At 39.2% G+C, this 14,080-nt stretch overlaps 1 protein-coding gene across 1 annotated transcript in view; it reads left to right on the plus strand.

The window, feature by feature from the left end:
- Positions 1–2,032: 2,032 nt before the first annotated feature.
- The window catches only part of ALG13 (ALG13 UDP-N-acetylglucosaminyltransferase subunit), a 61,858-nt gene continuing 49,810 nt past the window's right edge, over positions 2,033–14,080 (plus strand). Inside the window, 3 exon segments of the mRNA XM_045472571.1 lie at positions 2,033–2,171; positions 2,723–2,781; positions 4,175–4,313. Of these exon segments, the coding sequence (XP_045328527.1) occupies positions 4,243–4,313 (71 nt within the window). The 5' untranslated portion in view covers positions 2,033–2,171; positions 2,723–2,781; positions 4,175–4,242.

Here is a 14,080-nt window from a genome sequence, read left to right on the forward strand (position 1 = left end):
ATCTTACATTAATTATGTAATCTCAGGCTCTTAAAACATTTTTGGATCCGTTTCTACAGGAAGATGATTTATTAAAGTGCAGCACATTTAAAATACTAGAAATTCCATTTCCTCATTTTCTGGGAATTTACAAATATTCAATTTATATGTGTGCTATTGTCTCTATGCTAACCAGAACGGTGCTCCTTTAATTTAGTATCCTCTAGATGTAGGGAAAGATTTCACAGACACAAAAAGAGGTAAAGGTCTTTCTGCGTTACAGAATACTTTGGAATATACTCTCTAAATATTTCAATAAATATTCATAGCTTATTCCTCTTATTGGGCAGAAAATTTGACTATTGCTTATGTTTTACTATTTAACCATGATCTTTCCACATTACTACTATGAGAGTGTAATTTCCCTGTTATCATCAATTCGTGAAATTTGTTATCAAGAAAGGGGTAGCAGCATATCACTCCTCAAAATGACAATTACCCAAGCTACAAGATTTAAAGACACGGTCAGGCAGAAACAGGCAGAAGAGCTTTTTTTTTTTTTTTTCAGCTTTTGTTCTAGGCCTAATTCACGTCTTATCCTTTTCCTCTTTAATTTTTTGCAGCTTCCCTTCTGTGTATGACCAGGCAGGGGAAAACACAAATATGAACTAAAGTGAGATTTTGAGTAGGAAACACAGAAAACATTACAAGGAAATAAAGCGGACAACGATTTTAATACCGGTGGTAGGAGTAAGGAGTCTTGAGAAATCAGCTCTAGGGTGTTTGACTACTTCAGTGTAATGGATCTGTGGTATTTATTCATGCTCCTGTATAACTTTACATTTCATCATAATTTAAATTTATCATAATTTTACATTTTAAAGGGCTCAATGGAGGAGTTCAATGAATTATAGATGTAGGCTCCAGGCCCTAGTGCCTCTATTCTACACACAATGCTTGCTAATGAAGGCAACTTCTTCGCCACTTCCCAGAGACCCTGTAGGGCTCTGGCTTCCTGAGAACCAGTTTGAAGAGCCTATGCTAATGATGAGTGATCTTGAAAAGGCACCTTTTTTTTTTTCACATGCTCTCAACAACCTTTAAATAAAATAAACCATCGCTCAAACGTCTACTGGCAAAATAGGGTAGCAAATAGAGTCCCAAACTCCTTTATTTGTAAAAGATTTGTAGTACCCAAGCAATGACGCAAACACAGCGCCGGGGTATGAGGCTTCATCATTACCTTTCAAGTACCATTTTGAAAAAAAGTAAATCTTTCAACCGCCCACCTTCCTATCGCGAGGGCCTGGTGAGTTCACACACACCTTAAGTTTCTGGCGCGTAAGGCGTTCGTTACCCTTCGCCCCACCCCCGCCCGCCCGCCCGCCGGACCACACCCCCGGTTCCCACAGCCCTCTGGCGGCCAGGGCCGACTTCCACCTCCCCCACCGAGCGCAGCCGCTGCGGCCCACGTGGCCTCCGCCACGTCACATCCGGCCCTTGCGATTCGGGCCTGGGAACCCGCGCGATGAAGTGCGTATTTGTTACTGTTGGGACCACGAGCTTTGACGACCTCATTGCGTGTGTCTCGGCGCACGACACTCTGCAAGTGAGTGGGGGAGGTGGGCGGGCCGGCGCGCCGCGGTTTCGCTTGCAGCTCGCCGCCCCTAGGCTTACCGCTAGCCTCGGTAACCTTGCCGGAACCGCAGCGCTCGGAAGGAACCCCCCCCAATACGGCTCGACCTCAGGTGCCACCGCCCCTTTGCTGGCCCCGCCCCGCGCATGCCTGACCCCGCCCCCGCGCACGCCTGGCCCCGCCCCGCGCACGCCTGGTCCCTCCTCCGGCTCCCCCTCTCAGCGTCCTCCACCTCCTCTTTCTCCTTCCCCGCCGACTTCTCGGCCGCTCCTCCCTGTCGGTTCTCCGGCTCCTCCTTTCCCTGGCTTTAGCCTGCCGACTCTCCGCCTCCGCCTCTCTTTCCTCCGGCTTCGCCCCTCCTTCCCGCTGCTCCGCCTCTCTGAGTTGGTGTTCCTTGGGCTCGGACTAGCTAGCCTGCCGTTGCTTCTCTGGCCCACGCCGGGTCGCGTGGTCGGCACCGCGCGCCTCGCGAGCGCTGCCGGGTCCGGTCCGGTCCACCTCGATCCGGCTGGACCCGCTCGGCGCGCCGTTCCCGCCCTGCCCCCGCCGCTCTCGGGTGAGCCCGCGTCTTGCCTTCTCCGCGAGCTTCCTCGCGGCCGGCGTCCTCCGGCGGCGTTGCGGCGGCTCCCCCGGCCTGGGGGTTCGCGCAGCTTCGGCCGCGAGGCGGATCGCAGGCGTTTCTTTGCCTCCCCGCTAGTTCTGGACGCCTTTCTCGGGGTCTCTGCTTGCTCTTTTGCTCGTGGCGTGGCCGGTCCTCTCAGGGCTCGGTGAGCTGGGTCGCTTAGATTTTCCCGCTAGGGCTTGTGAGGAACCTTCCTGGGGTCCGGTGAGGGGCGAAGCGTCGTTTTGGGAAAAACCGGCCGTGGGGTAGAACATTTTGCGGTCCGCGCGTCCCGGTCTGAACACCGACTTTCAGGGGATGGTGGTGTTTTCTTTTTTTTTTTTTTCTCCTTAACATTAGCCTCTTTAAAAATCCCGCCTCCCCCCCCCCTCTTTTTTTCAGATAATCAAGAATCTTGGCTACGACCGACTCGTTCTCCAGATAGGTAGAGGGAAGGTGGTACCCGAACCATTCCGTACTGAGTCCTTTGCTCTGGATGTTTACAGGTACAAGGATTCATTGAAAGAAGATCTTGAGAAAGCAGATCTTGTTATTAGTCACGCAGGTAAAGTGCCTTAGAATCCCGGGATTTGGGTTTTGGTAGTGAGAGCAGAGTTGACTTTTTGTGAGGTAAACCGAAATCACTGCAGTACCTCACTGTAGTCGTGGTGGGTAGATTATTTCTTCCAATGTACCTATTGACATTATCGGAAAGAATTTATTGCGTCCGGGTGATAGAAGGATAGGAAACGAATCCCGTAGCGCAACTTTACCGTAAGAAACCCTAAACACGAGCCAAATGATTTACCCCCAACGTCCTGTGTAACGAGCGAGCGGTCAAACTTTGAGATCAGTATTTGGGCTTAGATCTGCAGGAATGTTCAGCCAGCTTATTGGTTGGCTTGGCCCTGGAGAAATTGGCTTTGAAAGATTTTTTTTTTTTTTAACATTTTAAGTGTGAGCGTGAAACGAATGTAGTCGATCTTCTTTAACCCACATACTGTGTAAATCATGGCCTGCTCTTCAAAGAACCTGATCTAGTTAGACTACTGGTACCTTCAGAAGAACGGTTGTTGGGGAGCATTGCAATTTCGATTGCAGGATAAGTGAGGAAGTTTTTTGGCTCTTACGAGGCCTAATGTGAAGAGAGAAGACTTCTTAGAAACAGGCCTTACTAACACATGGGTGGTTTAGGATAATAGTAAACCGCTCTTGGTGCTGGTCTCTGTGCTTTGTGTATATAAGCTGTAGAATTCTCCCAAACATACAAACTAAGTACTATTCCCATTTTACAGATGAAGAAGTAGAGGCACAGAGATTAACTGTAATTTGTCTAGTCCATAAGTAAGTCTGGTGTTAGTCTAGTCTATCTTCTACCCTAAAGTAGTTACCCAGAAAAGTTTTGTCTAGCTAACAGTCTCTTCGCTCCCGTTGAAAACCTCTAAACTATTTTAGGTATCAGAGTGGAATTGACCCAAATATTGTACCACGCATGGAGATTTATTCTTGATGTGTCGGGGATGGTACCTCACAGGCAGTCTCCTAAGGGTGGTCAAAGTTTTTCTTTTTGGTGCCTTTCACTGTTGAAGACTTGCTTTTTCCACTTGTGTTTGAGTAGAAGTGAGTAGAAGTGTGGTACAGTTTCATGAACAGTGTGTTGAACCTGATTCGAGACATGCCCAGGACATACTAATAGAGGGCAAGTGGCAAAACTCTGAATTGTAGATCGTGATATTGTTGGCAGTGATAAAAGATGTATTTTTCAAGTCCAGGTTATAACATACTACAAAAGCAACTGATAATTACATTTTTGTTATTTTGAGCGTGTGGTTGAACGGCGTGGTTTGTAGTTCTGCCAGCTAAGTTTTCATCTTCAGTTCTAACTAATGCTTGGTGTGGAGCACCTTACTTAACTTTTTAAAAAAAAAAAAACTAACAATTTTGATTAATTTTTGTAGGTGCAGGAAGCTGTTTGGAGACTCTGGAAAACCGAAAGCCCCTTGTGGTGGTTATAAACGAAAAGTTGATGAACAATCATCAGCTGGAATTGGCAAAGCAGCTACACAAAGACGGACATCTCTTCTACTGTACTTGCAGGTATACCAGAGACTGATAATTTGACCTCTTGCCTTAAATCCTCCCCTACTACTCTTACCCACCTACCTAACCTGTCTTTTCAACCTCTTACCTTTTCCCACTTACCAAGCATGCTTTGATTTCTCTCACCTGTAAAACCCTTATTTGTTTGTCTTCCACTGTGAGCGTGATCTCTGTGTTCTATTTCTTTCCGTATCTGTGCCGGTTCCATTGCACGTGAATGTGTGTGTGTGCATGTATGTAAGTTCATCTGGGTGCACAAGTCTCTGGGAATATAATTTTTGAGTTCGTTAGATTTTCATCATTCAAGGAAGGCGTTTGCATATCTTGTAATTAAGGTTTTGCCTTTAGTAAATCCACTGGAATCCCTAAGTGAAATTGATTCTCCGTTAATAAAATTATACCTAATATGTCACAGGCATTACTTTTAAGTGCTGTGGATACAGTGGTAAACGGGAGATGAAGCCCCTGCTCTCATGGTACTTATGTTCTAGTACCGGGAGATAGTAAACAGTTCATAAATAAGTGATCAAGATAATTTCACATGGTGAAATGTGTTCTGAAGAGAATTAGGCAAGCTGATAACGATAACTGGAGTGAAGATTAATTAGAATAGTCAGGGAAGGCATGGATGGGTATCTGACATTTGAGCCAAGACCTGAATAACAAGAGGTAGTATGAAGCTCTAGAGGAAGAAAGAACAGCAGTAATTCCAAAGGCCCTAAGTTAGGAATGAGCAGGGCGTTTTGTTGTGTTTGAGGAATAGAGGGGAAGGTTATTAAGTGTAGCAGGAGTATGGTGAGCAAGGAAGAAGATAGTATGAGACTGGGTGGGGAGAGCTCATGTAAGAGTACTGATTTTATTCTATGTGTAGTGAGAAGCCATTGAGGTATTTTAAGCCAGAGGAATTACTATGGTAAGGAGTATTATTTTCTAGAAGTATATTAAAATTCAACAAGAAATGATCAACATCACAGTAGAAGGATGAAGAAAATTGCTGATTTGTTTTCTAGTAATTCTTCTTGAGACACTAGAAGCTTGCCAAAAGGTCAGGTCAGTAATACCCAATTATTTGACTTTAAAAGCTACTCTAATTTGAAGTTTTTTGATGTTTTGAGAAGTAAAGCCTTTATAGAAGTATTACAAAATAATGTATTTTTTATGTTATAATAAGTTGAAGTTTAAAGTGAAAAACCTTAGAAGAAACTGGCTAGAACATAAGCATTTCTTTTGACTTCACTGCGTCTATCTTTTACGCACTCAGCAAATTCTTGTTCATTAAATATTTATTGAGCACCTACTATGTTCCAGGCATTATTCTAGGTACTTGGCGTACACTGGTGAACAAAACAGATGATACTTGTTCTCATTGAAAGGAGACAGTTTCATTGATTGTTTCAGGAATAGTTATTGGTGTCCTAATCCATACATGATGGAGGAGAGGGAACATCAGGGTGGCTGTGTAACCTAGAAGTCATTATTAAAAGTATTCAGAGTTGGGAGAAGCTAGATAATAAAAATCATGTAGGTTTCAGATAATGGGCATGGCTTTCCTTGGGTAGTTGAGATTGTTAGGGGTTGACCTCATTTTTTAGAGAATAAATTCTTCCTAACCGGTTTATGCAAGTCAATTTTTCCAAACACTTTTGATAAGTATTTTTATTCTAGATGTTAAATCAGCTTTGATTTAAAAAAAAAAAAATTTGGGGCGCCTGGGTGGCGCAGTCGGTTAAGCGTCCGACTTCAGCCAGGTCACGATCTCGCGGTCCGTGAGTTCGAGCCCCGCGTCGGGCTCTGGGCTGATGGCCCAGAGCCTGGAGCCTGCTTCCGATTCTGTGTCTCCCTCTCTCTCTGACCCTCCCCCGTTCATGCTCTGTCTCTCTCTGTCTCAAAAATAAATAAAAAACGTTAAAAAAAAATTAAAAAAAAATAAAAAATTTAATGTTTATTTATTTTTGAGAGCGGGAGGGGGTTTGGGCAGAGAGAGAGGGAGACACAGAATCCAAAGCAGGCTCGAGGCTCCAGGCTCCGAACTGTCAGCACAGAGCCTGATGCGGTGCTCGAACTCACAAACTGCAGTATCATGACCTGAGCCAAAGTTGGATGCTTAACCGACTGAGCCACCTAGGCGCCCCAAATCAGCTTTGATTTTTATGTCCATACATTTATATATTTTTTTAGTTTTTAAATCTTATTTTTGAGAGAGACAGAGCATGAGTAGGGGAGGGGCAGAGAGAGAGGGAGACAGAATCTCAAGCAGGCTCCAGGCTCTGAGCCGACAGCATAGAGCCTTATGTGGGGCTCGAACTGATGGACAGTGAGATCATGACCTGAGCCGAAGTCGGAGGCTTAAAACCGATTGAGCCACTGAGGCGTCCCTGATTTTTATGTCTGTACATTTAAAAGGAGAAAGCATTGATTTCAGAAACCTATCTGTATTCCTTAAGCTGAAAAGAAAGCTGTACAGGTCTCCAATTTGGTAATTTCTTACAGTTTTATACGTCTTTTTTCTATATTTCCAGGAAGTCACAGACATGAATACTGTAAAAATCAATAATTGGTTGTATTTTCATTTTAGGTGTATTATTTAGTTCCCCGAATCTAGGCTGGGTGGTTGTATGTCTGTTCTAATTTAAGTGGCTGCTTTAATTAAATTTCTGAAGTAGTACTTTTATGTCATGGTTTGGAATCTATTTCCAACATGCATGGTGATTGTACATTGCTTGATTATATATGGATTTATGATAGTAAATTACTGGAAAAAAATTTTATTTTGCAATCTTCATGCATGGTTTAGTAGTCTCCCCAGCTTATTCTTGTCTGGCAGCTGTTACTTTTTTTTCCGTTTATTCTGTTTTCATAAATTAATTTTGCTTCAGTTTATATCTGGCCAGTCCTGAGAATTATTCAAAAGCCATGTGACCACATCTTTTATGAAATAACATTTTTGTAATATTTCAGTTGACATGAGAAACATATCTGTTGAATTGGTATTGACAGGTAGCGTAGTGTTCCTGGTATTGCTTTTATCTTTGCATGTAGAGTTGACCCTTGAACAACACAGCTTTGAACGACATGGGTCCACTTAATACGTGGATTTTTTGCAGTCAGAACTGTAAATGCATTTTCTCTTCCTTACGATTGTCATAATAACATTTGCTCTGGTTTATGTAATTGTTAATACAGAATGTAATATGTACAAAATGTGTTAATTGACTGTGTTACCACTAAGGCTTCTGCTCAACAGTAGGCTATTAGTAGTGAAGGTTTGGGGGAGTCTCAAGTTGTACATGGATTTTGAACGGTGCAGGAGGTGGGTTTCTTCCTCTAACTCCATGTTGTTCAAGGGTCCACTAGATACCTATAGGAAAATTTTACATTAAAATTCACATACACAGTTTGAGAAGCATCACAGTATTCTTGGAAGTTAGAATCAGTCATCAAGTGGGCAGCAGATGAATTATGGCATTTTCTCCCTTGTTACCTAATATTTTTCTTCTTTTGTTTTAGCACGCTTCCTGGGCTGTTACAGTCAATGGACTTATCAACACTGAAATGTTTTCCTCCTGGCCAGCCAGAAAAATTTTCTGCATTTTTGGATAAAGTTGTTGGATTACAAAAATAAACACTAAACTCTGAACACTTTAAAAACACCCCCCAAATTCAACCTATGGAATGTGGTTAAATCAAATTAAATACAAATTTGCAGAATAATATAAATTAATAAACTTCTACATCTATAGAATGTATAGAAAATTTTATGGTGTGAATGTTAGCATTTGGGTCCAAATCCTCATCGCAATTTAGTAAATTCAGTAGATTTTTACTTAATCTTTTTATTTTAGTAAAGTATTTAGTGAGCATTTACAGGTTTTATCTTAAAATTCCCAGTTGATTTAGAATCATGAAAAAAATGAGTTAAATCTGAAAACTTTGACAAGAACTTCAAACGTAGTTATTGGTTTGGTGGTACTAGAATAAAAAATGAAGCAGTAACCAATTTGTAAAGACATTTGAGAGTTAGCGTCTTTACCTTTATAATTTAAGGAAGAAAACTTTAAAAAAAAGAAAAAAATGAGTTCTCTTCTGTGAAATATACAGTTTAATAATTATCTTAAAAAGGTGATCAAGATTAAATATCAAGTCAGTTGATCTATGGTACTTGGAGAAACTACTTTCAGTGGAGTGGATGTAGTCCCTTCTAAAATCTAAATAGGAAATGACAAAATAACCTTGTTCAGTATCAAAGCTTTATTGGTTTGAAAAGAGTAAATCAAAGGACTTAGGCCAATAGGACTTGCTGTTATTTTCTAAGGGCCCTTCTCACAGTGGTATTGAAGCATTTATTGTAACAACATAGAGCAATTTATAACTCAGTGTACTTATAAGTTTTACAAGCAAATATATGATCTGATGTATATAATGGGCTAAATACATGGCTTTTAGGTTCATGTAGCTCAAGATCGATACATTATGAAATTCTGATGGGAGTAAGTAGTCTTGAGTCCTGTAAAATAAACTAGATTATCTGTAAGTGTTCATAGTTTTCTGGGAGAAGTTTTAGATCTACTTCATAAAAACAGCATATGCTATAAAGACATACTTTCTATAACGTTATTACAATATATTGACTGTTCTAAACATTTTATTTGGGATGCTCTACTTAATGTTTTTGTAGATTTATTTTCCTGATTGTTTTACTTAGGCTAATATTAAAATAAATTCTTACTAATAGTAGAAGGTGGTGGCTGAGAAATACTCTGGGTAGCAGGAGGAAGCCAACTTGGATTAAAATTTTGCTGAGAATAATCCAAAAAGTGAGTAATCTACATCTGCATAGTTGAGAATTCACAGCACCATAATAGTTATATATTGATATACTGATATTACAGGAATAATAATTATATATTGATCTTCTACTAATATCACAGGAGAGGCCCTTTTCAAATACACGGTGAGGATTTGACTTTTCTGGGCTCTTTTATAAATGTGCTTCTCTAATTTGAGAAAAATTATGGCTTAAAATGTATTTTGATCACTGAGTCTGGCTATTTTATGTCATGAACCATAGAGAATTCTAAACAAAGGGTCTACTCAAACATCAGACATCTGTAAAGTAATAAGGCACTCCAAAGCCTCTGTTTTCTTTCCCACAAGAATATATAATTCAGATTCCATTATTTCATTTAGCAGAGGCTTAACCCTATGGTGTTATTTGTGTGTAGTGATCTCCCTTGACTGTATACCTTTGTGAAATTTAACATCCATTGTTCGGCTTAAAAATCAAAAGGTATCTCAGAGTCATTTTGATTTGACAGGAATTCTTGAAGTCATCTAGTCCAATCCCATCATTTCTCAGATGAGGAAGGCCAGAGGTTACAACTTGTCTAAAATAACAGCCTTTGACAGAGCTGCGGCTAGAAGCAGCTCTTTGACTCCTGGTCTTGCGCTCTGCCATAAGAATATATGTTGTAAGCTGTTTGATTCTTTATAGTTGTTTGCCTAGTGTTTAGTTACTTTAATCCCTTCCAAGGAGAGTTTTGTTCATTTATTAGAAGTTTATTTTAGTAGGAATTTCACACTTAATTGCGTTTCTCTTTGGGGTATAATCTTACCTTGGACTTAGAAAACTGATTTCTGAGTTTGGAATGTAGCAAACTACCATGGGTAGGATTGATACCAGATTGAATGAAGACTTTAAGACAAAGAATTGTAGGTTCTTGGAGTTGGAATAGAATATTAAGCGTACGTACTACAAACTTTTTATAGATGAGGGAAGAGGCTTCAGATAAATTAATTGCCCGTTTACCTATTATTGGTCCTTATGAAAAAATTAATGGTAATCAAGATTCTATTTGGAATGTTTGCTTTGAAATTCGTTTCGTTTCATTACCTGGCGGGCTTCAGGTTCTTGAAATCAGTGGAAAAGTGGAATGTCGTTTTATATTTAATAGTTTTCTGTTAGTGGTATTTAGATTTCTAGAGTAACAGTTTTCCGTTAGAGGTATTTAGATTTCTAGGGATGGGGAAGCAAAAGAAAGTTCAGTATTTTGAGAAACTCGTATCATGGATAGGTTCAGAAGTAGACAAGTAATGGTAGAAAGTTGCTGTTGTTAGATGAAAAGTGATGTGAGGTTATAGGACGACCCTGGGAAGTAAGGAGTATTGATGGCTGCTTATTATGATTTGGGAGGAAAGACAGCTGGAAGGATTTGGTGGTGGGTAAGACAGCACAACTGATGAACTTGATCTGAGATTCTGGAACATTTAAAGGTATAGTTGACTCTAGAACAATGTGGGCATTAGTGCAAGACCCTTGTGCAGTTGGAAATTTACATGTAAATAATTTTGAGTCCCAAAAGACTTGACTAATAGCCTACTGTTGACTGGATGCCTTACTGATAACATAAATCATCGATTAACCCATGTTTTGTATATTATGTGTATTACGTACTATATCATTAACGTGAAGTAAGCTAGAGATAAAATGTAAAGAAAATTAAGGAAACTACATTTACCATACTGTACTGTATTGGAGAAATCTGAGTATAGGTAGACCTGCACAGTTCAAATCCGTGTTGTTCCAGGGTCAGCTAGTCATTATCTGAAAATACTGTCAAGTATGTAATTTTAGACACTTTGGAACCCTACTTTGCTTTCAAAGGTAAATCATGTAGATAAAAAGCATAGTATGAAAGTGTGTACCACCACTTTGATAGTTTGAGGAAGAGTTTTCCAAGACTAAAGAAAGTCAAGAATGACTTGTAGGTATTTTTCGTGGCCCTTCTTTATGGTATAAGCACTAATCTCATTTGTTCAAAGTATAAAATTTTTGGAGATGACCCAAAATCTGCATACAGTCTTAAGAAATGAGATGTATGGGCAGGCCTTTTGAAACTGATTTGGCGGAAACATTTGGAATGGGTGGTCCAGATAGTTGTGTGGTAATCTGTTTTCTGCTGTATAATTAATACTATATTTTTGTGGGGGCGTGGGGAAAGAAATAATAATAGTTAACCCCTGTTGCGTGATTAGTATGTATCAGGTACTATTTTAAGCCGTTTACAGATACGAGGTCACTTTATCTTTACAATGACTCTCTGAAATAGTTATTCTCCCATTTTGGGAATGAGGAACTGAGCTCAGGATAACGCAGAAAGGAAGTTTCATGCCACTGAAGTATCTGATGGACTGGGAATTTTAATTAGAATGGTGATTTCCATTGTATTTCCATCATTTATGGTGAGAGGGTAGAATATTTGAAGTCACAGGATTGTTCTAAGGAATTTTGATTGTATGATAACCACAGGTATATAACCTTTTTTAGTTTTTACATCATTATTTAAAAGCATACTGATGTGGAGAAATTCTAGGTGATTGCAAGTTACTGGCTCTTTTATTTTCTCTAAATATTTGTTTTAGGTTCTATTTTTGGTCCGTTTCTCTTTGTATGTTTTTGGTATTTTCATCACTCCCAGAGCTACTATTGATGTTCCTATTTATATCCCCCCAACTCTGATTTGGGCTCCTGAATGGTACTTCCAGTTGCCTGTAGGTCTGTTAATTCTCTAAGCACAGTAAGCTTCATGTGTCCCAAACTAAAATTCTATTCCTTTCATCCTTCTGAGATCCTTGCCCATATTGATGGTGTTACCATTTAGTACTCCAGGCTTATTATCTCCAACCCTTTATATCTGATTGATCACCAGGTTCTCTTACTTAGCTTTACTTCCTAAATAGCTCGAGCCCATTTATTTATTTATTGGCTCATTTAGTATTTTAACATAAATGCATGATAAGAATCTACTTTTTGCACTCAAGATGTGACTCCTGCTCTGGAGGAACTCTTCAACAGTCTATTTGAGGAGGAAGTGTCTTACTTATTCTCAAATCCTTGCCTGAAGCACAGGCTTTCCATGAATGATAAATGCACTTTCTCTCATGGTCTTGATTAGGAAACACTGTAATCTTGCACACATTCATTTCGTACAGTCTGTCTAGGATGTCTGGTTCATAAGAAAGATGTGGTCATCACATTGTATGAAGTTTGTAGGATCAGATATTTACAGGAATGGCATCTAAAACAGTGCTGATCTGTGTAATATTCTAATGGTATTTAAGGATCTGTCAAATAATGGTACCAATTGGGAATTTTTGGTAAAGGGTGATGTTAAAAATCAAGAGGTTTATTAAAAGAAGTAGCTATGGTGTGTTCCAGTAAAAGATTACTTTGAGATTTAGGACAACTACCAAACATTTAATTCCTTGTTAAATGGTTAACTCTTTACATGATTATTGTAGCACAGTCTTTATATTGAATAGTTCTTTAAATTCTCAAAATTTTTGTAGGTGGCCAGACAGCAGGTGAGCAAACCTAGCTTGCTTCAAATAGAAATGAAGAATATATGCTTATTGACTTTGATCTTGAGTCTCGAAAAATATTTCTGGGTCTTTTAGACCATTAAATACCACCTATTTTGGTATTTCTCTCCTAGCTCTTTATTGTGTTTATGAATTTTTACTACATCCCAGCCAAAATTGTTTTGATTGACGTGATCATTTACAACTATTGCTTTTTTTTCTACTGACACTTCTACACATCTTGCCATGAATTTCAGGGAGTTCTTACAGGTACCTTGAAGGTTCCAGGTTAAGAATCCCTAGACTGAGGCCAACTTCTGTATTTTCATTTGTTGTTCATTAGTGTTCTGGTGATAACTACCAGACTCCTTTTTAATGGAGCCCTCTGATTAAATACAGTAAGCTTAATAATTCCCAGTTTTATGACATACCAGTTATAAACTTATCAAGTTTAACACCTACCAAACACATTTCAAAGCTACTTTTAATATTCTGTTAACTCTGTACATAACCCATAATGTCTTGTGTAGCACTGTTTCTAATTGGTAAAAGGAACTAAATGGATTTTTTCATTTGTAGTAATTATTTTAGGATCTGCTAGATTAGGCTATTTGGTGAAGCAATACAGTATTATTGTACCTTATTTACTGTTACATGTGCTTTTAACATTTGTTTGTTGAACTCTGATAGTCACTTTTGGAATGATGTGTGTGTGAGACCCTATACTGCATCATTTTACTGTTCATTTCTCCTTCTTACAGAACCTATTGGTTGTTTCTCTATTTCCAGTGTGAAGTGGGTGGATAATACACTCCCCAAATTTAGGAGTGAAAAACATTCTTAAGTCCTGGGCCTAAGTAATTTTCTGGATCTCAATTTTCCCATTTGTGAATTCGTAAAACTAACTTCCTTCATAGGTGATTTATAAGACCTAAAACCAATTGTGTGGCATGTTTGAAAATAAAAAATGTCATTGAAATAATACATTTTCTCGGTTAGAGTTTTTGTTTTAAGAAGTAGGAATGGACTTAGATTTCCTTGAAATTCACAGTATATACTCGTAAGTGATACAGAAAGCAAAGCCTCACTGAATTTCATCTTTGGATTCTAGTCAGTCTCTAGATGGAGTTCTAGTTAGAGAATAAAAGATTATTTAGAGATTTAAGTAAGTGCATCAAAACAAGTGTGTTCTGGTCTTTATTCTCCATGTTGGTAGACTGTTAAGACACTGTAAGGAACTTAAAGTCAAAAAACAACCCTTAGTATTTCTGTGCCAGTATAACACATTTTTTAAGCAAAGTATTACTTTCCTTTTTTTTCTAATCCGTTATTAGAGTGCTTTAGATGCAAGTGGGGAAGAGACAGAAAAAGCAAGTGGCTCTCGGTAATGTTTCTTCTGTTTTGCA

This window comes from Leopardus geoffroyi, chromosome X (genome assembly GCF_018350155.1).
Source record: "Leopardus geoffroyi isolate Oge1 chromosome X, O.geoffroyi_Oge1_pat1.0, whole genome shotgun sequence".
NCBI lineage: Eukaryota > Metazoa > Chordata > Mammalia > Carnivora > Felidae > Leopardus > Leopardus geoffroyi.